This window comes from Pieris brassicae, chromosome 8 (genome assembly GCF_905147105.1).
Source record: "Pieris brassicae chromosome 8, ilPieBrab1.1, whole genome shotgun sequence".
Lineage (NCBI taxonomy): Eukaryota > Metazoa > Arthropoda > Insecta > Lepidoptera > Pieridae > Pieris > Pieris brassicae.
In genome coordinates this window covers 2,152,571-2,176,463 of record NC_059672.1, presented here as the reverse complement: position 1 = coordinate 2,176,463, position 23,893 = coordinate 2,152,571, and the positions used below count along the sequence as shown (strand labels likewise).

Sequence of the window (23,893 nt, the reverse complement as noted above, 5' to 3'; positions counted from 1 at the left end):
CTGTCTGAAAGCAAAAAAGGACTAACATTTTTCATTTGTTTATAGCTAGAATAATTTGTTAATGAAGAAAATTTAGTTTTAAGACATTTGTATACTATTATTTTGTACTTTATTCTCTAAACTACATAATAATAGAGGTACACAAGTCTGATACAAATTTAATTTATTTTTATAATTCCATTTAATTTAGTTACTTAAAAATCTATGAATGAATTTAGGCTAAACACGAAAACTTCTGAATGAATTACGCAACTCCGAAATGATGCCATTAAATCACTGAGTGTTCAGTTTTCAGCTGGAAAGCTTACAGTGCGCGCGCGCACCTAGTGTTATTGATATATGACCAAGTAAGTGAAATAATAAAGAAATGCGAATCTTTTTATTGTTTAAAATGGTACTTACAGCTGTACTCAAGAGTCGTTGATCAATACTTAACCCAGACTTAATCTGTTATGAATCGGAATCTGAAATAGGTATGCCTCCTCAAATTAGTCGTTTAATCTTAGGTAACGTGCCTAAGTTGCTAGTAGAAATATTTAAACAGGGACTCTGCGTATCCATGTAAAGAAATTGTCTAGTTGATTGGTTATCATTTAGACGCTTTTAACACCGTGCTTGACACGGTATAGTGATAAAAGTATTTGTGCCTTTATAGTGATAAATGTCTGATAGTTGCTAAATTATTTTGAGTGAACTTAGATTATATGTGTAATTATAAAAACTTTTTAATTAACCAACTAGACAGCTATTTATTGAATGCTTTATAGTAAATTTTGTTAGTTTTCTTGGGCCATAAATTAGGTTTATAAACAAGAGATAAAACTATAAATTATATGAACTGTGAAATAGAAGACTATTTGTTTAGTTGTTTCCTTACAATATTATAACTGTAATTCGATTATCTAACTCTCTAGGTTTAAATTTAAACGCTGGAATCGTGATTCAGGGCAATGAAGCAATAAATCAAGTGTAGACTAAAATAATGTGTATTGTTGGTAGGGAGATTTTTAAACATTATATTTAACTTAAAAAAAATAACGAACAACAATTCAATTTGTCAAAGAGAAAATCATCATATAAAATACACAAACATATTTAAAATATTCGTTACCTACATATGAAAGTATTTGATTGTTATGTAAGTCATAAAATATTTAACGGATTCAACGGTTCAAGTGCCCGGATAAGATTAGCCCTGGTAGATTAGATCTGATGGAGACACCAGATCTGGTGCTTTCCTCGCTCAACAAATAAGTATCGGAACAGCGAGTAAATGCCAGCATTAAAGATACACTGCCACGAACTTATTAAATTTAATTTAGTTTTCTATTTATCCATTTTTAGTTATTATTTATACGTATTATATTCATATTTTATTTTAACGGCTACGTGCTTGCTAGAAATTTAAGGCATAATTGACCTAATTAAATCTTTCGGTATAGAGACAATTTTTTTTTACTTAAAAAGTTTTTATTACTTAGTCTAAAATATAAAACGTGAAAACACCGAGTATTTTTATAGAGAATCTTACCTATATCATTTTATAATTTCAGTATTTTAATTGACTTGTGTGATTTGGAAATGTCCTCTAGTAGACTTTCTTGTACAGTATTCCAGACTTTGGCAGGCTACCAAAAGATTTAGACTTACCTTTTGTCCTAACTTTGTGAGTTTAAGAACAAAATAAAGATTAGATGTTAACAGAAAATTTAGAAATTACTACAATTCAACTGTTTCTTTGCACGGCAATTTGGTAACGCCGATATTAAATAATATGTTTAATTTAATGATTTTTTTCCTTTTGTGCCTTCTTAAAATTACATTAACCGACTCGAATTCCAGTTTTCTACACCTTTTCCCCATTAATTATGTTCTTTTCTTGTCTATTCTTTGAAAACGAAGTAACTAATTTTGAATTATAATCGGAACCATAAATTATATGTAAAATATTACTTCGTATCTAATCTACTTCTATAAATAAAGCTATTTAATAAATATATTTTAAGTATATTGTGTTTATGTAACTTTATTATGAATTTTCAGAACTATGGATTCAGTAAAATTACCGTATGAGGCAAGTAAACATTGTTATTTACGCCATCTAGGAATATATGCTTCAACTAAAACCACTAAATTGCCGCGCTTATTACGAACATCTGGTTTACTGTAAAAATAATAGATGGCGCTTTAAATACTTCTAATAATTCACGATCTTGTACACATACAAGTTACGTCGTAATAACGAGGAGCTTCGTAAGGACAGGTTGAGGAAGGAAAGTGCTGCTTTTGCCTATTTGTTAGCGCGATTCAATAGACTAATGTTATTGTATTACAGCCACACATGGCGCCACACACAATAACGGGATTCCATTATAATATTTGGAATTTAGTAAAGTTGTTTTTAATTTAATGGGAGGCAAAGGCAGGAGGCTCGGCTCATCTGTTGTTAAGTGTTACCGTCGCCCATGGACACACTTGTAGAAGCGGCCTTTAAAAGTAAAACTTAAAAAGACGTGAAGCAAAATGTTTCGATAAGTAATATTTCCGGAACGTACATAAGCGCTCAAATAGATATTCACTACTCATTTAAAACTAGTTTAATCCGTTAAAGAAGATTTAAATAAAACTTTTAAAAGTTTCATAGAACTTTATCGTAGACGTTAATGCTTTTATGTTGCTCATTTGAATTTAACTATACTCGTATAAACTTTTAGCTTAGTAATGTCATGTTAAATTAACCCAAATTTAATACTATTCGAAATTTATACTCCTTATTTAAATTACAAAAATGATTTACGCGGTTTAATTAAGGTTTGAACGCAGGACCAACCAGTAGTCTAACACAATATAATTTGATTTATCGAAAGCCGTCTAGGCAAAGCTCAAGTGCCTTCTACCGTGACACATAAGAATAATATAAATACCTAAATCAGTGGCGCTACAACCTTTTTAGGTCTGGGTCTCAGATTTCTGTATATTTCATGATGAATTATCAATCTAATAGGCAAGTAGGAGATCAGCCTCCTATTTCCTCAGCCACGATTCGACACACGCCGTCGACTTTTAAGTCTACCTTAGATCTAACCTTTGGAGCGAATGTTAAGTGCGCACATAGAAAGAAAGTCCATTGGTGCACAGCCGGGAATCGAACCTACGACCCAGGAATGAGGATAATATATTTTATTAAATTACGCAGATTCACGCCTCGGAAGATCTAGGAAGGTACCTGGTAGCATCAAGAGACTTGTCACCTGGCGATATTGTAATAGAAGAGTCTCCAATAGTATTTGGTCCCAAAGCAATGGCTGACCCGGAATGTAAAATGCCTTGTGTGGGCTGTTATAAGCCCATCTTTACGGATGTTGGTGAACGATGTTCCAAGTCAGTATATCAATTAGTTTCCAAAAGTAACAATCTGCCTAATAATAGTAATATAAATAATATAGTAATAAACAAATAAAAAATAATTGAAATAGAAAGTCATTGAGCTTTTAAAATGGGCAAAAGTCTTATAAAATGAACCAAATTATAATTAATTTAATTTTTTAATGTAAATTACATAAAATATTTAGGATTTACATACAGTATAGAGTTGAATGAATTTTGTTTTGGCTTCCTTAAAATTTGAGTAGTAGAGTAAATTACTACTTAATTTTTAACGTCAATGAGTACGTAGGCATCTGGCGTTGAGTGTCCATGGGCGGCGGTATCATTTAACATCAGGTGAGCTTCCTGCCCGTTTGCCTTCTATTAGATAAAAAAGAATATTTAAACATTTGAAAGAAAAGAGTTTAGTAGATTAATTATTGGGATCCAGAAATCATAAATTTTCCTACCTGGTCGTTAGTCATCAATTTTCTTGTCCCCTTGTTCCATAAAAAAATACTACTTTAAAATAGCATCTTTTACCATAATAAAGAAATTGATAAAAACTGCAGGTTTTCCAAAACATTTCTGATGTGGCTGGCCAGTGTGTTCTGGCAACTGTCCGGGCCTCACAGACCCAAAACATCATGGCGTGGAGTGTCACATACTGAGTTCAAGGCCGCACTGCGTTTTGGATAATATGGCTGAATACTACAGGTATGTTTTTTTTTTATAAAGAACATAAGGCAAACGGCCAATAGATACACTCAATGCCAAAGGGCTCGCGAGTGCGTTGCCGATTGGTACGCTGTTCTTAAAGGACCCTAAGTCATATTGGTTCGGAAATACTTCAGTGGGTAGCTGGATATGGCGGTGCGCGGAAATGCCTTAAACACGCTCAGTTGTGGAACGATGGCCATCGAGGTGATACGGGTGGAATTGTGTATGCTGACAAAACTCAGCTGCAGGCATTTAACCGAATAAAGTGTATGTACCTTCATAGAACGACAATGTGATAACTCACAGTAAAGTTTCACATTACATTGACTTACTTACTTGACTTAATGTCCTTTAACCCCTAGGTGGGGCAGAAGGCGTCCACAGTGAGTCTCCATCGCGTTCGGTCTTGAGCCTCGTGTTTCACCTCGCTCCAAGTCTTTCCGGCTCTCTTTGCCTCGTCCGCAACTGTTCGGCGCCAGGTTTGTTTGGGACGGCCACGCTTCCGCTTTCCTTGCGGATTCCAATCAAGCGCCTGCTTGGGAATATGATTGAGATCCCTTCGGAGTGTATGGCCTATCCAATTCCATTTGCGTCGCTTGATCTGCTGGCTGATCGGGTTTTCTCGACAGCGCTCCCAAAGTTGCTCGTTAGAGATCTTTTCAGGCCAGTAGATGTTCAGAATACGGCGAAGACAGCGGTTAACGAAGACTTGGAGTCGGTGCGAGATGTGTTTGGTGACCTTCCACGTTTCACACCCATAGAGCAGCACAGATTTGACGTTGGATCCGAATATTTTAACCTTGATTCGACGCGTCAACATCCGTGACTGCAATATAGGCCGAAGTTGTGCAAAGGTTGCTCTGGCCTTGGCAATGCGCGAAGTGATTTCCTCTTCTGTACCTCCAGTTTCAGACACGACGCTTCCGAGGTAAACAAATTGTTGAACGCTTTCTATGTCCTCTGCACCCACCCGCATTGGGGTGCGATTCTCAACTCCAACACGCATTTCTTTCGTTTTCCGGGTGTTGATTTTGAGTCCCGCAAATCCCGCCTCGCGTTCCAGGTCGTCCAACTTAGATTGCATGTCGCGGTGCGTGTGACTCAGCAGACAGAGGTCATCGGCGTAATCTAAATCTTCTAAGATGTTGGTTAATCCCCACTCTATTCCGCGACGCTGGTTCTGATGTATGCGATCCATAATCCCGTCGAGAACAACCAGGAAAAGTAGTGGCGAGAGTAAGCAGCCTTGCCGGACGCCTGCGTGCACTTGAATATCGTCTGAGACGAGACCATCGTGAATCACTCTACAAGAATAGTTCCTATAGCTGGCCTTAACTAGGTTAATTATCTTTGGCGGGACACCAATGTTAGAGAGTCGCGACCATATGCTGCTCCATCTCAACATGTCGAAAGCTTTTTCGAAGTCAACAAAGGTAAGATAAATCTCTCTCTGCCATTCTGATGCCTGTTCGAGAATGATACGAAGAGTGTTAATTAGGTCGGTACACGAGCGGTTATGCCGGAAGCCAGCTATGTTCTATGCGAAGGAGAGGCTCGACGGCTGCAGACAACCTGTCCAAGATAATTCTGCAGAAAACCTTGGAAGGGGCCGAGAGCAAGGTATACCTCTCCAATTGCTGCATAGGCTTAGATCACCTTTTTTGGGCACAGTAATAAGAAGGCCCCTATTCCAGTCCTCCGGAAGCTTCTCGCTGGCCCAGATTTTCCCAATCAAAGGTGTCAGCGTGTCGACGGTAGTAGCCAAGTCCGCTTTTAACATTTGTGCGGCTATTAAATCAAGCCCTGGTGATTTACCAGTCTTAAGACCCATGACCGCTCTCTCCACTTCATCACGTGTAGGTGGTTCGATATCGATGTCTAGTGGTCTGGGTGGTGGAAATGTGTCTTGCATGCCTCCATGCGTAGCTGTGGGACGAAAGGTTTCCTCGAAGTGTTTACGCCAGCGTCGTAGTTGCCCTTCTGCTGTTACTATGAGTTGACCGTCTTTTGATTTTAGAGGCTTTTTATTCTGACTTATCTTTCCTGCCAAGATTTTAGTCGCTTTATACAGTTCTCCCATGTTGCCGGTGTTAGCGGCAATTTGAGCGTGGTCAGCAATACCGTCAACCCACAACCTTCTGTCCTTTCGCGAGCTGCGATAGATTTTCTTACGAATCTCCCGATACTGCTGTCTGAGGTCGGCTTGTAGTAGTTCGTCGTTGGTTCCTAGCAGTTTTAGGTGGAGTTCCCTACGGTCGTTTATCAGCTGCTAAGTAGCTTGTGACATCCAATCCACGCGCGAGTGCTTAGTATGACCTAAGACAGAAGAGCTGGTCTCTGTGTAGGCCACTTTGATGCGTTTCCACTCTCCGTCTAATGAGTCATCGTCGGCGTGAAGTCCGGTGAAGCGGTTACGAAGTTCAAGCCTGAACCTGTTCAAAATTTCAGGATCTCGCAGTTTAGTGACGTCAAACCTTCTTCCAGCTCCACCAGGGGCACCAGCTAGTCGCGCAACTGCAATCTTGAGTCGCATTTCGGCTACAACCAGATGGTGGTCGCTGTCAATATCAGCGCCTCTTCGGTTTCGGACATCGAGGAGTGACGAGCACCACTTCGAACTGATCGCAAGGTGGTCAATTTGGTTTTTCGTGGAGCCATCAGGGGAGTTCCATGTGTACTTATGTACATCTCTATGAATAAAAAGTGTCCCACCGATGGTCAGGTCATGGTGTTGGCAAAACTCTATAAACCGTTCACCATTCTCGTTCCGTACTCCGAGTCCATGTTTGCCCATGTTGCGCTCACAGTTACTGTTTTCGCTTCCCACTTTTGCGTTAAGGTCTCCCATGACGATCACAATATCTTGTTTCTTAATACCTTTAAGTGTGGCATTTAGAGCGTTGTAAAAGTCATCCTTGATGTCCTCCGCAGACGTGTTGGTGGGAGCGTAACACTGCACAATGGAGATCTTCCGTGCAATCTTCACATTACATTAGGTAAACATAATTCTTTGACGAATAAAAACACGTTTAATGGCTAACGCAATATTCAATTTTAAAGTACTTTACGACTTTAGTCCAAGGTCCACCGGTCTTGCAGGTCAGTATTTTCTATATCACTAAATAGGAGTTATTGAGAGAATTATTATAATAATAATAAAGCCATTTAGTTCCGAAACTCTGTGATCTCTAAAATATTTTCACTACGATATATCTCGGTGTTCGGTGTGCAAACTCTCTTGGCCTCTCTAAAGGCTGATTTACATTTGCTATAAATTCCGTGCTAATTAGCATGGTTTTTTTAGCATGCTAAACTAAAGGGGTGCTAATTAAGTTGCCGATATACATTTGCTATGCAATTTTCATCACAAGTTGTCTCAAAAGCGACGAAGGCACTCGCATCGGAAGTAGAAAATATGGAATCTGTAATTATTTTGCAAGCGGTCACATCATTTATATGTATGTTTAAAGTTTTTTCAATGTCTGCATATGCATTATCTCTAAGAATTTTGTTTTTATAAGTTTCACTGCACGAATCCCATAAGCAGGCATGTTTTTCGGATTCTGTTAGTTGTCAGATCCCGTGTCCACTCAGTCAGTCAGATTTTTTAGCGTGCTTTATAGCATAGCACATTCACATTTGCGTAATGCATGTCTTTTAGATTTCTTGGAAAAAGAATGCTAAAAACGTATTAACAAGTAGCAAATGTAAATCAGCCTTAACCCTTCCCTTTGCGACTCTTCTCCAGTTAGAGCCTGCTGTTAGAGTTCGTCCTCCCTACTGCGTTGTCGGTTTTCGTCTGTAGCGTAAAATTTCGTCAATATTTTGCTCCATTTTTCATGGATGCTCCGTTGCATATGACCCGTCCATCTCCAATAAGAATATTAGTATATAATAATCTGCAGTGATGGCCTAGCGGCTTCAGCGTGCGACTCTCATCCCGGAGGTCGTAGGTTCGATCCCCGACTGTGCACCAATGGATTTTCTTACTATGTGCGCATTTAACATTAGCTCGAACGGTGAAGGAAAACATCGCGAGGAAACCGGCTTGCCTTAGACCCAAAAAGTCGACTTTGTGTGTCGGGCACAGAAGGCTGATCACCTACTTGCCAATTCAATTCACAAACGATCATGAAACAGATACAGAAATCTGAGGCTCAGACCTAAAAAAGGTTGTAGCGCCTTTGATTATTATTATTAATAATAATCTTCCACAGGGAGCAAACTTTTTTTTTATTTTTTATTTTCTATTTTTTAATTATTACTTTGTAGCTTAAGAAAATTTAACATATTGTTTAATTGTATTATATATGTAATAAATATTACGAACTGAAAAAATATATTACATTATAATCTGATTTAGCGGAATTGTGGATTCGTTCAGCGCCTAACACATCTTTAAAGCGCTTGCTTGTGGTGCCACAAAAACGTGGTGAAAATCCAGCATTTTTTGATTCACCGCGCACTTTTGTATTTGAAGTTACTCGCGTGAAATAAAGACAACTTTGACTTAATATATTTGTGACCTCATTACAGACATGACGCACTTCTGCCACTCCGCTGTGTTCTACTACAAAAAATTGATCCTGAGAGATGGAAACAAGTGATGAGCATGCAATCACATATGGAGAGTAGAGCGCCTGGCACTGAGGCTTATGAGTAAATATATACTTCTATTTATACATATAATTCTCATTTTAAAAAAGTTTTTTTTTTCTTCAATTAAATGTGTATAATAATGCTCTGAATGAGTCGTAAACTGTTTTATATCCCAAGTAATAAGGGTACTTCAAAACTTTTTTAAATATTATTCTTTGGATGTACAATAAATTGTTTTTATAATATATATGTCTTCACTAAGACATTACAATCAAGACTAATAAGTAATTTAAAACTAACCTAGCTTGCCTAAGAGGATATTTAACAAAATAAAGTGTCTCGCACAACTTACAGTCTCTATTAAGGGGAAGACAAATTCACATTTTGCATTCTAATTTTTTACTTACCACTTTTACACCTTACTATGGTAATAAGGTTTGCCGCTGCAGCTAGTAGTATTACAAGATTATAAATAAGAATATATTATAATTATAGGCATCATTTTTGTGTTCCTGATATGGGATGGCCTAGTCCCTTGGGCGTTCGTCTCACAACCCCGACGTACGATGCGTTCGAAATCCGCATGTGAATTTCTGTCTATGGGCACATTTAATACGCGCTCGCACGATAAAGAAAAACAGTGCGGCATGTCTTACAGCCAAAAAGTCGACGACGTTTGTCAGGCACGGAAGGTTGATAAATTTTGAATATTAGAAAAAAAACACAGATACAGAAATCTGAGGCCTACACCTAAATGTTTGTAGAGCAACCGTTTTTTTTTCACTATCATATAATTTGTTACAGCTAAAATAAAAATAACTTTAACATATATTAACATAAGAGGATTTGTTACAGTGAAGCGGACGAATTTATAGTCGACTACCTTATAACCAACTTCATCTCACGATTGACCGGTGATGTCAAGACGAAATACCTTCCAAACGCCTCAAAGGACCTTTTACATACAATTTGTGGTATAATTGATACGAACGCACTAGAAATACGTCTACCCGAAGGATCGGAGCTAAACGGATTATACGGAAAAACAAGTGTCATGGAACACAGCTGTGTACCGAACACAAAACATACTTTCAACATTGAAAATAACCTAAATATTTGTGTCAAAGTAGTTGTACCGATATTAAAGGGCCAGCATATAGCCACAATGTATAGTCACGCTTTATGGGGAACTCAGGCAAGACGGCAACATTTAAAGGAGACAAAATATTTTTCATGTAAATGCCTTAGATGTACTGACCCCACAGAGTTAGGGACATACCTAAGTGCTATGAAGTGCATGGGTGATGGAAAGGAACCATGTGATGGGATCCATCTACCAGAAGACCCTTTAGATGATGAAACAGACTGGGCTTGCAGTAAATGTAAAGTTAAAGTTGGTAATTCACAAGTCAACGCGATAATTTCTCAAATGGGGGAAGAGGTTGATGGAGTTTTAATGATGGGAGGTGCTGTACCAATGTTAGAAAATATTCTATGCAGACTAACAATGTTCCTGCATCCGAACCATTATCATCTGTACTCAATAAAACACTCACTCGTTCAGTTATATGGTAGACAACCTAGCTATTCAACGGAAGATATTTTGGACAAGAAAATCAAAATGTGTAAAGATCTTATTTTTATCACTAAAACTTTGGACCCAGGAAACGCTAGATTGAGTTTATACAACTCAGTTTTACATCATGAATTACACGCAGCTTTAGTACTAAAATCTAAAAAGGTTAAAAGTTGTTTAAAAACACATGGTGCGCTTTTAAAGGAGGCTAAAGATGCAATAGAAATAGCTTTAAGCTCACTAAGTGACGATCTTGGAGAGTCATCTGGTAGAAAACTGTTTTCGGTAATTGAAGCGAGTCATAAGGAATTTAATGTGTTTTGTAAGGAAAATAATTTCACTTTTTAAACAATTTAATTTAACAATAAATATACTTAAAATAATATCACAGTTTTCCTATTTTAATTTAAAAATTACAACTTATCTATAACATAACATAATAGAACACTTAAATAGGTGTCAAATAGGGATCAATAGGTGTGAATAATAAAATAGACTAATATATCACAAACTTATTTATAAAGAGTTAGCCTGAATGAAATACCGTAATATTTATAGATAAACCTTATCGACAAAAAACAAAAGCACTACGAAAATTGAAGGGACTAAATGGAAATCGAAATCGCTATTGAGTATAATATAACCAGCTCAGGTAGAAAACGATCCTAGAGGCCGGCCACAGCCCATGGACACCCATGAGAGTGATTGCGTTGCCGGCCATTGAAGGTGGAGGAGGGTGGTGGATGCTGTTTTTTGAGTGGTAAACTTGCAGTAAGTTTACCAGTAGATAATACAACATCTATTTGTGGAACTACAACAGATTTAGGTCTAACGTGTTCTTGAAAACCATCTTAAACTAGAACGTGATGTGTCTTCACTAACACTTGTCTGTATCCATTCTGTGTATCGAGATACTCTTGTGTAGATACCAGGCATCTTCGCTCTTGCGCATCCACTACCAGTTGAAACAACTCCTATGAGCATAGTGTGACCATTTTCATTTTTTGTCATAAGGGGGCCGCCGCTGTCAGCCTGAAATAATTTTAGGGTTGGGAGTCACTTATAAGTACTTAGGGAATCTCTTAAAGATGCTCTTAGAATTAAATTTACCACTGCAAGCTTTTTATTTTATTTTTCTGACATGCACAGAAGCTTAAGGCTTTTAATTAGAATATATCACTCTCTTAACGGAAAATACGGATCTCATTCAAAGTAGAGTTGGGAATAAAGTGTGGTCCTGTCGCTCTGGGTTAATATCACTAGCACAAAGATTTTCGGCTTCGTTTTTTGTTGTTGTGAGCAGTTATGGCTTAGTGGGTATAACGTGTGACTCCTAAAGATCGAAAGCTCGAATTACGTCTGTGAACCATTTTTCGGTGAAAGCAACATCGCCAGAAAACCATGTCTTACATCCAAAAATTTACGTCATGTGTCGCTTGTCTTGGAACTTGGAAGGAAGGAAGCAATCTATGGCTAAGCTCTAGATCTATGGATTGGCCCTATGGTATGACTCTAAATGATTAAAATTCTGTATCTTACCCAACAAGAATCTCTACCACCACTCTCATGTCCTGCGCACATCTGGGTACCAATTATCCGAACTTTGCTACCTTGCGATTTATACCAATCGTTGCAGACATCGTTGTTAACAACTAGAACGTCAGTCTTCTGAAGAACATTGGGCCTCTCACCTAGAACAAAATGCAATTAACAATTAAATAGAAATTTGATTAATCTTGTATTAGGCTACTTTTACGGAGCAAGAATAGTGTACACTAAAAGGAGGATTCGCCTGTCTAACTGGTCCGCCCCAATGGCTAATGAAGAGAAGTAGTTTATATCCGATTAGAATAACTTTGTTTCAGGGTTACGCTAGTATTGGTTGACAATTCTAATAAACGTTATAAAGCACTTAAATACAAAATGTCTCGATTGAAATTGACCTAATCTTAAAGCCTAAAGTAATAATAGTGATTAAAAAATCTGTGCTCTGCTCATCCCTGAGGTCGTAGGTGCGAACCCCGGCTGAGCACCAATAGATTTTGTTTCTATGTGCGCATTTAACATTAGCTCGAACGGTGAGGGAAAACATCGTGAGGAAACCGGCTTGCCCTAGACCCAAAAAGTCGACGGCGTGCGTCAGGCACAGAAGGCACCTTGCCTATTAGTTAATCAAATGATCATGAAACAGATACAGAAATCTGAGGCCAAGACTTCAAAAGTTTGTGGCGCCATTGATTTATATATTTATTTAAAAAAATATTAGCGATGCTCATCCCTATCAAGTGATATATAAAAAATATATACCATAAAAAATTAATGCATCGAACTTACCTATACCCCTATCTTCGTGAGTGAAGCCCCAGCCAGCTACCGTGGCCAACTGACCACTGTAGTCTGAATCCAAAGGTTGCGGTAGACATGCAGGTCGAATAGAACTACTCCATATTAGCTGACGAATTGTTTTAAGTAAGGCAACATCGTTGGTCTTCTTCTTGCATCTGTAAAAATATAGAAAAATCTCTATTTTACATAATTCTTAAATTTCTAACCATTTAAAGTTTGTTTCATTAATTTTAAGTAGACAATATGTAACAGGCTGTAATATTTTGAGTCGAATCAAAACTTGTGCAAAGCACGTACGGGGACCATAGTTGGCGTTAATTTACGCTTAGATATTATTTTCTTTTGATGTTAGCGCAGTTGCGTATAGAAAGAAGATTCGGACGGGACACGACAGACTTTATATTTTTTTAATACAATTGGGGACAAAGGGCTAGAATTCTCACTCGATATTAAATGATAACACCTCCTATAGACACATTGCCAGGGATCGCAAATGCATTGCCAGCCTTTCAAAAATTGGTATGTCTTTTCTTGCTTTTTAGAGGCTAATTTAGCATTTGCTTAGAAATTACCGCGAAACCGAACGTCATTAGATATGTGAACACCCAGTATTCCGATACTGGCTGTGGCTTTAAGGAGAGTGTCTTTGGATGCGGAAAACGCGCAAACTTGAGTCATCTTGGCGTTAAATTGGATTAGATTTACTCGTCGATTTAGCGTCAATATTGATCCAGCATCGCACTACTGTACAATACTTACCTGTAGTCGGGATGTGGAACTATGCTTGATAACGCTTCATTCCTATCCGAAGTTGATATGTCCGTGAAGCCCACGACAGCTGTTAGCTGTTTCGCCTTATAAAAGGCATCGAATACACTGAAATATGAGAATTGTTCAGAGTGTGATTAGAATTGCTATTGTAATAGAAAACTAATGACAAATTTAAAAATCCTTTGGCCATTTTACAATCATTTTATATTATTTATTCATTTATATTATTATTATGTGTAATAATAATATAAATGAATTGTGTGGATAGGCGGTTGTTTAGAGCTGTCAAACATTAAACACATCGTATTTTAATAGTATTTAAATCATAGTACATAATGTTAAATCCTTAATTATTTATTTTTAATTGTCATCATAGTTTTTGTTTTATTACATAACATCATAACATGAAATGAACATTAAATTAAACTTAAAAAAAAATAAAGTTTTATAATATTTTATTCATTGTGAAAGACATTTGCAAAGAGATGGGTTTTTAGTATCATACGTATTATACACTTGATACACAAAAACTCACAACAAAGATTTATATGCCAACGAAACGATTCTAAAATATAATATTTACACACGTTTTACAATTATTGTAGTATTGATCACGCATGCAGAGACTCGACTCTATAAATATATACGTAGTACATAACTTCCATGTGATTTTGTATATAAACGATCTTACTTGCAAACACAATGTCCAGCTGTGATCAACCAACGATCACTTATGACTGTGGCTCCACACTGATGGGTGCCTTGTCTCCAGATGCTGGCAGCCCATGGGAACTCAGCTGGCTGACTACTCGTACCGCCCACAATACGTGCATTCCTAAAGCTTTGGGCTCCGCATTCTATATCTGCCACTGTAAATAACCAGAAACAATTCATAAATGAAATACTAATATTCACCAATTATTGGCGCAACTTCTAACTTTCGGACCTGTGCCCTGTTCACTTCTTGTGACTTTAAATTTTGTCGTACAGAAGATGTCTCAAGGTAGTTCTTGCCGGGTACCACCAATATCTGGAACCAGCTGCCCATTTAAGTAATTCCGAACCAATTCGATTTAGGGTCCTTCAATAAAAGAGCGAAGACTAATTCTTAAAAGCAAGCCCGCCTTTTGGCAATGAGAGTCTGTGGGCGGCAGTATCACTTAACATCAGGTGAGCCTTCTTCCCGTTTGCCTCAGATTATATAAAAAAGTTGCTTTTTATAGGCATTATCCAGCTCTACAACTTTTCTATAGAACTCGATCTCTTGTCGTTAAATCAGTACATTCATCATTTTCGTACGACCTTTCTTTACAAATCGGACTTCCACGAAAGTCGTTCGTTTTCGATCTTTTACTCGTAGTAATAATGTATTTCCATTAGTAAAAGAATTTTCAATGTATAGCAACTTCCTGCCATTCCTAGATTGAACATCTAAACTACGCTTCGGTACGGTTTTCATTAATAAGAAACTAAACAATTTCTACGTATGGTTCTAATAATTTTGACGCGATGTAAAACACGAAGGTAATTCAAATTTAGTTTTCAGTCTGCTTATCTGCATATCTGCTTGTTATTTTAGGAAGACCTTCACATGTTAAATGTATAAAATATGAAGGTATATGAATATATGTTGAATAGTTTCATAGTTTAAAAAGGGTATTCTTAAAAAATACGAACGAGTCTAACTGCACCGATAAATAAAATTGTAGGCATATGCACATGGATAAGACCCAAAAGCTTTTTGGATGGAACTAAAGATTATCTGGCCGCCCACCAACAAGATGAAATAATGACATCACAAAGCATACAGGCTGCAAATGCAAGCAAAATCCGCAATACCCGTTGAGTTGGATATATATATTAAAACATGGACCCAAAATAATGGCTGATGATGAACTGCACTTTAGTACTCTTTCACTTTTCAGCACAACGTAAACACAATTTGAGTGAAAGAGACAAAACTGATTTAATTGATGAATGGAGGATTATGGAATTGATATGGAGGTTACCGTAGGAACTATAATTTACAAGTTTACGATTTAAGAATATGTTCACGAATGGTCACTGTAAAACCTGCAAAGGACAGCCTTTGGGCTGGCTGAAGTCAAGATGCTGTATGTATGATTAGCATGATTTCAAAAGTATTTCTTACTGGATATAACTAGTTATAAGTATTTTAGAACCAAATCGATTTAGAGCTCTTAAAGAAAACAGCGAACATTCTGGCAATGTTACTGTCTATGGGCGGCGGTATCACTTAACATCGAGTGAGCCTCCTATCCGTTGCGCCTGGTATATAAAAAACACTAAATTCGTAACTGGTTTCTTAAGGTTTCGGAAGTTATAGCCATATCCAAGTTATTTATTTATTAAAACGATCTAAAACAATTTGTATGCCTAAGAAAATACAAGAAAATATGACATCACAAATTTAACACACATACATATCAATTACAATAGAACGTAAGTAATCTAGCAAAGGAAAAAACAAACAAACACAGTAAAAAATGATAAAGAACAAAATAAAACCTTTTACCTTTACTGACAAATTTTATTTACGTTTTAATGAAAATAGAAATATTGATTTATAACTTCGGAATGAGACTTATTTTTATTCCGCACGTGTTACTTAAGAGTGAGTTGTAGGTATATAATTATAACGCTCTACGTATCGTTGTAATTATATTTTTTTTTCAAACAATTCATATAATTGTGCATACATCGTGTATTAGTAAGAACAGAATATTATAATGACAATGTATTAGGTCTAATAATATTATTTTAATTACGAAAAATACTGTATGAATTTACTATATCGAATCGAATATTAATATATTTTCACATATAAATAGTTTCTTGTAATTAATGTTTACAATAGATACAAATGTATCAACATCTTGTTTCGAAAAAAATATTAAAAAATCAATGGCGCTACAACCTTTTTTTCGGTCTGGGCCTTAGACATTTGTATCTGTTTTATGATCATTTGTTAATCTAATAGGTGACTAGGTGATGAACCTACTATACCTGACGCACGCCGTCGTCTTTTGGGTCTAAAGTAAGCCGGTTTCCTCACGGTGTTTTCCTTCACCGTTCGAGCGAATGTTAAATGCGCACATAGAAAGAAAGCCCATTGGTGCACAACCAGGAATCGAACCTACGACCTCAGGTATGAGGGTCGCACGCTGAAGCCACTAGGCCAACACTGCTCATAAGTTTCATAATAAAACATTGTTTAAAAAAATTAACCGTTAAAATATCAGTGTTTAAAGTCTTTTACTTCCAAATTAAGACGAATGTTTGACAAATATTTGTACATGTAGTTTGTAGGTGTGTTCATCTAGGCGTAAACAGAGATATATACTAAATTGAACACACGTAACTCAAAATGTAAGTGAACGATAACAGACCCTAATAATAAAGTATGAAGAGCGTCAAGGCTTCGTATGCAAAATTTTGTTTTAAAGAAGTAATTATATAGTATAATATATATATATATATATATATATATATATATATATATATGTATAATGTATAATGTTATATATATATAACATTATCCTTTGTAATATTCTATTCATATAACTAAACTTATGTATTTAATATTAATTATATTTAGTTATATATATATATAACTAAAATTAATTAATAATTATTATTAATTTTTTGAAGTGGAACGTATAAAGTATTATCGCCACATTTTTCCGTTAAGCACCATCTTTTTCGACCTTACCACGGTTGATACGAAAAGAATCGAAGCCATTAATAACAAAAATATATGATAACTAAATATATAATAATAATTCTATTACAATTAATGAAATTCTGTGATAATCTTAGTATTAATAAGGTAAAATGAAATAATTGTGTTATTTGTATTCATGTCTATGATAATAAAAACATTTTGTTAAACTTTATCTAATTTAACTTTATTTAACCAATTTCTTTAAAGTTTTATATAGTAGATAATTTTTCGAAAAATAAGGTCATCAATAATTTTTCACTTCTTACGTGTGTAGTACACGCACACATTTTGATTATTGTAATAATAAATACTGTGTGTGTGTTGGAATTAAAGATCTCCACATATTGATATTAAGCCAGTGTAATGTGACATTATCAGATTATTATGTCGCATCTGAATGTAAGGTCTCGTGGATGTATAATAATTTTCATACTTACGATTAATATAACACAATCCAAAATCGAAAATCACAAATAAAACACACAAAATAACACGACCCATGTTCACAAGTTTTTCCTATTATCTGATTATGCTAATGCAGTGTATGACTATATATTTCCTTCCTTTTAGGATGGCATATGTTACAGACATACAATGATACTATACGTCCGATTGTCAAACGTTTAATATTTAAAGGATTCTATGATTTGAAATAATCCTTCTCAAGTATGAAGGCCTCACCCCTATAAGGTGAATAGTGAATTGCGCGAGCGCATAGTTATCGATAGTTTTGAAAAATGTGAGTTGCAACAGCTCACATCACAAATTTGGAGATGTTTATCTATTTTCGAATAGAACGCTCAACGTTTTTGACGTGCATCAACTACAATGTGGAAACAGCGGTCAACTGAAGTATTTCTGAACCAATTCGACTTAGGGTCCTTCAAGAAAAGAGCGTACCAATTCTTAAAAGGCCTACATTGCACTCACGTGCCCTCTGGCGTCTATTGGCTCTGAGTGTCTATTGGCGGCGGTATTATTTAATATTTGATGAGCTTCCTCCTCGTTTGCCCCCCACCCCCCCTGTTCAATAAAAAAAAGAACGGATATGGCTAAGTTTCTTAAGCTAGGGTGCAAGAAGTAAGTTATGTCATTTAAGGATATAGTCTATTGAAATTTATTAAAATAAGTGTAGTTTACATTTTAGTCTTAAACACGCATAAAGGGGAGGATGGTGGAACATTAGTTTGACCCATTTTTGGACTCAGTTTCATTAATCAGATATTGTAACAGTCCTAGGCGATCAGAATATAATATAAATATTTTGAAATTGATAAAAATGCTGGCAGGACAAAAAAGGAAACATTTATTTCACTAAGTACAGTATTTATTCTAGTTTAAAGTTCTAGTATTTGGGAGTTATTAAGAAAAAATCCAAACAAATGTACTGAAAGCTATCGATATCGATAGATGGAAACAGCCATCTCTATTAAAATTCATTGTCAGGTTCGAAGCAGCCTCGGTTGATAAGCTGATAAGAGTCGCGGAACCACTCATTACACATAAATGACAATACATTATCGAAATATTTCTCTACAATGTCAAATACTGCACCGGACTAGGGTGAACATGTTTTAAGTAAATTTCGGACATATATTTAATCATCACTATGTACCATAGCTGTAAATTTTTTCAAAATTTTTGAAAAATATTTTATTACAAAAATACACGAGGATGTCTACGAAAAGTATATTATTACAAGGTTAGTAATACTTTTTTATTTATTTATTAAAACTTTGTTACGTTACAATATAAAAAAAAATTGAACGTATTTAAATCAAAAGGAATCACTGGCGGCCTTCCAGGCAACCACTGCGATTAAAGAAAAAAATATATTAAATTTCATACTTAGGCAAGAAGTGCAAAAAGACATATTACATATAGTTATAAAGAAGAACCTAAACAGGAACAAAAAATAAACTAAACTGATACTGGACGAAAGGAGTGAAATCATGTCTGTCTAAAGTGACAAACCACTCGATCGGCTGCATCAAAAAACCTGACAATACATTTACAAAAACAGATGAAGAAACTTGTGAACTACTTCTGGCAACCCACTTTCCAGGCTGTATAATTGCTAATGAGCAGTCATGGCAACCTTATTCGGAAAGAGCCACGGTCAGCTCGGACTGGCAAGTAGCAGACAAAATGATCACGTATGAAAAGGTAGCATGGGCAATCAACTCGTTCCTACCATTTAAAGCGGCCGGCTTGGACGGCATTTTCCCTGGTCTACTGAGATGGTGTGGGAACTTAATAGTAGACTATCTTGTCTCAGTCTTCCGAGCCTGCATAGCACATCGCTATATACCTCTGAAATGGAGGGAAGTAAAAATAATATTTATCCCGAAACCAGGAAGAGATGACTATACCCAGGCAAAATCCTTCAGACCCATTAGTCTCACCTCATTCCTTCTTAAAACGCTAGAGAGGTTCTCCAGGTCCCCCACCTGGAGATACGCAGTCGGGTAACCTTATCAAAATTCCTTCATCCAAATCAACATGCCTATAGTTCCGGCAAATCAACTGAATCATCACTACACAGCGTTGTATCTCGCATTGGCAACTCCCTGAAACTAAAGCAGTCAACCCTAGGCGCATTTATTGACATAGAGGGTGCTTTTGACAAAACGAATTTCACAAGCATTACCAGAGCACTCGAGACATGTGGAGTACCATCGACCCATACAGAATGGATCAACAACATGTTAAGACAACGAGCTATACAATTTACCGTGAATACCACCACACGTGGTATTGCAGGAGAGGATGCCCACAGGGTGGTGTCCTCTCGCCGCTCCTGTGGAATCTAGTGGTAAATGAGCTCATCATAAAACTCAACGCTATCAATCTCTACACTGTGGGGTATTCGGATGACATAGCAATCCTTGTATCGGGGAACTTTGAAAGTACCTTATGTGACCTCATGAGGAAGGCTTTCAGATTGATTGAGAGATGGTGCAGTCAACATGAGCTATCTATCAACCCATCAAAAACAGAACTGATCCTTTTTACTAACCGAAGAGTCCTTGGACCGCATAGACTACCAAAACTCTTCGACACAGAATTAAAACTAAAAGAAAACACGAAGTACTTAGGTGTAATTCTAGACAGTAAACTGCTCTGGAATAAACACCTGGAATACAAGCTAAGCAAGGCAATGCTAGCTTACGGAGCCCTGGTTTGGTGGTCGAGAACAGAGCTCCAAACGGCAGTAATCAAACTTGGACGCTTCCAAAGGCTTGCGTTGTCCGCTGCAAGCGGCTGCATGAAAACAACGCCTACTGCAGCTTTGGAGATAGCCCTACAAGTTTTGCCTCTGGACCTACACATACAGTAGGAGGCGGCACTGGCAGCCATCAGGCTGAAGGTGCTGGATCTATGGGGCAAAAATCACTACAGCACACACACAGCGATTCTTAACAGGGTGATAGAGTACCAACCTCTATTAGCCGCTCCATGTGATAGGATCGCAAATCAGAACATACTTAACAGAAGATACCATGTGCAAATGAGAGAAGAGGAATGTGATAGATCACCCCTGAATGAGCTGCGCATATACACCGACGGCTCAAAAACAGGCTGTGGCTCTGGAGCTGGCATATTCTCTCTTGATCTCAATATCAACATGCACCTACCCTTGGGCACATACAGCTCGATCTTTTAGTGCGAATGTGTCGCTATGACTGAAGCAGCCAGAGCCGTGCAGCGGTTAGGAATTAATAACTTTTGTATTAAGTTCGTATCCGACAGTGCGTCTGTGCTGATGGCGTTGGTAAGCAAAAAGGCCAACAGTAGACTGATACTGGAGTGTCACGATGCACTGGAGGCAATAACCCTGACAAACAGAGTTACCCTGCAGTGGATCAAGGGACATAGTGGATCACTTGGCAACGATGCTGCCGATGAGCTTGCGAGAAGAGGTTCGGAGATGAGGCCTGCAGGTCCGTATCCGCTCCTTTTCTTATCCTTCTCGCAGGTGCGAGCCTGGGTATGCCAGAGATCCACAGAGCTCCAACATCAACGTTGGTCACAAGGTGCGGGCTGCAGACAGTCCAAAATGGCTCTGCCAGCAGTCAACCGACAGCTTACCAAACAACTTCTAAACTTGAATAGAATAAATCTGAAAACAATGATAGGGACAATTACGGGTCATTGTCTCCTTAATAAACATCTTTATGTCCTAGGCGCGACAGACAGCCCCCTGTGCAGAGGCTGTTTCAGCGCAGAGGAATCAGTCACCCACGTAGTCCTGGAATGCGAGGCTGTGACTAAGCAACGTGTAGAAATCCTCGGAACAGTGAGGTCGCTCCGTGAAGCCTGCGAGGTGCCCAGGAGACTTCTGTGCTTCTGGAAGGAGTTAGGCTGGCTTAGTTAGGACTTTACGCACAAGGGACCTATTGAGCGTCTAAGTGCGGAAACAGAGTCCACACATACATACATACATACTGGACGACAGGAAAAACAAAAAGTAAAAAGTGAAACGTTTTCCCCTTATTTTATTTTTCTGGAATTGATAGCAACAACCATAAAGTTAGTTGAAGTTTAGATTCTATCAAATATAACAGTTTCACCAACGCCACAATATTTCCGCAAAAAGGGTTATACATATAAAATGTGCCAATGTGCAATTACTGTGTCCGTAATTATGTTTAAACAGTGAAACAATCGTCAAACACTTTAGCTTGAATAAAAATACATAACAACAATTTTTAAATCGTCATATATCTATTCAGAACTCCTCTTGATACTGATTTGACGATGTAACTTTCATTTGATATATATAATTGTATATGTATATAGGATGAATGATTAGAATAGATTTTGCTTTTACCACTTTGTGGGGTACAAGCGAAATATACTGTCATAATTGTTATATTGCTATAAAGTCAAAATTATTCCGCTTTATTTATAAAACCTTAGTATTTTTAATAACACTGTTTTAACAAATTATATTTTATTATTTATAAAGAGAAGAGAACTAAGAGACTCTATTCGAGACTAATTGTCTCGACAAGTTAGTTAATTAGTTAATTATAGGGAGGAGTGATGGCAGGAGAACTCGGGATCGATCGTCTTCCCGTTGGTCTGACCAGGTAAACAATTATGGGTCTCAACATCCCTAATGCACTGAGAAAAACTAAGGATAGAGTGGTATGGATGTAGCAAGTCGATGTATCGCTTAGGTCTTTTCACAGGCACGACCTTCAAATGAAGTTGACATGAAGTTTACAAAGAAGTAGAAGATTTATGTTATAGAATAAATACAATTTGATGAGAGGTAGAGTACCAGAACAGTGTAACTACTAATCGAGATTATGACGAAAGTCTTTCGCATGCGTTGAAACATATTTTTGATTACATTTAATTGATGCATCGTAAATAAATAAAGTTTGGTTACCCTAACACTGATTACTTCCACAACACATTACTCGGCCAAGTGCATAGCAAAGTGGAACAGAAGCATCTTGGCCTACTTAGGACGAAGATGTATTAGATACGAGATTTAAAGACAACATTGAGATTACTCAATAGGAATAAAATTTAAAATAAACACGTCATTTTATTCGTCTTTTGGAGTTGATTGAACAAGCTCAAGAACACACGTCGGGATTTTCAGGGAAACTGTCGCTTGTAGAGGGATATGTGGAGTATCAGCACCCTGGTTCTATGTTAGAGGATCGGGTGTATTTAAATTTTAAAAAGATAAGGAATTATAAGTCGAAAAAAAGCAAACAAAATACACATGTTTAATACTTTAATATTACTTAGATTTTCAAAATGTTAAAATTTTTATGATTCCCGTGCCTGGAACACGTGCCTACTAAAATCAGTATTTTTTTATGTACTTAACAACGAATGTGTGTAATAAATATTGGCAAGCTATACATATGTCAAATATTTTTATCAATAATAGACATTGCGTCGTACATAGCATACGAAACATCAATTTTATTTACATAAATCCGAGGAAGGTAAGGCCTCCAAATTCTTCCATTTGTCTGTCATCATACCCTTTTATTTTGCAATCTTTCTATTTCTCTTATTTCATCTTCTCTATTTTATTCCCTCTGGACCAATCTTGAGAGGTCTTTAATATAGGAAATATGAACGGCCCATTTCCACTTCTATCTATCACACACTAATGTGTTAGGAGGTTCCTTTCAGTACCCTCCTAATTTCATTTCTATATCTATGTATATGTATATATTATATAATTCTACTGTACGTGCTATTGAACTCCTCTTAAACTGCTGGACCGACGTGAATTAATTTTAATGTATACGTTTGGGTGACGCCCCGGATGGCTTAGATTCACGAATTTTTAATTTACAGTCTGATTGCAGATGGCGCTGCATTCGGTATCTAGGAGATTTACCTATACAGCAAGTAACAGCTGGCAGCAGCAGCTCATGTATAAATCTTCTGTGCCAGTGTTTCTCATTTAACTCCTAAGCGGACAGATTTTGGTGAATTTTTTATGAGTCAATTGGAGTCGAGAATGATTTACATTATTAGATATATTTTGGTATTAAAGACGTGTCTACTAGACAACGTCTGTCGAATCCGCTAGTTGTTTATATAATTTACTAATTACGGCAACCAATGTTTCATGTTGTATATATATAAATAATAAAGCTTTCTGAACATTCAAGTAATTTATGTAAAATAATATATTGTTACGGGCTAGGGGATCGGATAGAAAATGCCGTAGATTTCTTCAAATGTTTATTTCTTGGTAAATCAATGAGGAATTTATGGGCATAAAT

The 23,893-nt window shown here is 36.8% G+C and overlaps 2 protein-coding genes across 2 annotated transcripts; one reads left to right on the top strand and one right to left on the bottom strand.

The window, feature by feature from the left end:
- The first annotated feature begins 287 nt into the window (after positions 1 to 287).
- Positions 288 to 23,674, top strand: LOC123713569. The gene is made up of 6 exons (XM_045667294.1): positions 288 to 347; positions 2,044 to 2,074; positions 3,197 to 3,381; positions 3,958 to 4,083; positions 8,623 to 8,745; positions 23,460 to 23,674. Exons 1-6 carry the CDS (start codon positions 340 to 342, stop codon positions 23,491 to 23,493), a joined length of 507 nt encoding a protein of 168 aa, XP_045523250.1. The 5' UTR covers positions 288 to 339; the 3' UTR covers positions 23,494 to 23,674.
- On the bottom strand, positions 10,756 to 17,702 carry LOC123713568 (transmembrane protease serine 9-like). The gene is made up of 6 exons (XM_045667293.1): positions 17,561 to 17,702; positions 14,070 to 14,247; positions 13,367 to 13,483; positions 12,596 to 12,762; positions 11,801 to 11,952; positions 10,756 to 11,293 (listed from the first exon to the last, which is right to left on the bottom strand). Exons 1-6 carry the CDS (start codon positions 17,622 to 17,624, stop codon positions 11,090 to 11,092), a joined length of 882 nt encoding a protein of 293 aa, XP_045523249.1. The 5' UTR covers positions 17,625 to 17,702; the 3' UTR covers positions 10,756 to 11,089.
- Positions 23,675 to 23,893: the final 219 nt, after the last annotated feature.

What these genes read in the sequence shown, in the direction of transcription:
- LOC123713569 (XM_045667294.1), top strand. An exon ending in GTTGGTGAACGATGTTCCAA is followed by an intron (nt 3,382 to 3,957) that starts GTCAGTATATCA and finishes AAAACATTTCTG; the next exon opens with ATGTGGCTGGCCAGTGTGTT. An exon ending in AATATGGCTGAATACTACAG is followed by an intron (nt 4,084 to 8,622) that starts GTATGTTTTTTT and finishes ACCTCATTACAG; the next exon opens with ACATGACGCACTTCTGCCAC.
- LOC123713568 (XM_045667293.1), bottom strand. Translation starts at nt 17,624, where the DNA reads ATGGGTCGTGTTATTTTGTGTGTTTTATTTGTGATTTTCGATTTTGGA. An exon ending in TGGATTGTGTTATATTAATC is followed by an intron (nt 14,248 to 17,560) that starts GTAAGTATGAAA and finishes GGTTATTTACAG; the next exon opens with TGGCAGATATAGAATGCGGA. An exon ending in GCTGGACATTGTGTTTGCAA is followed by an intron (nt 13,484 to 14,069) that starts GTAAGATCGTTT and finishes CTCATATTTCAG; the next exon opens with TGTATTCGATGCCTTTTATA.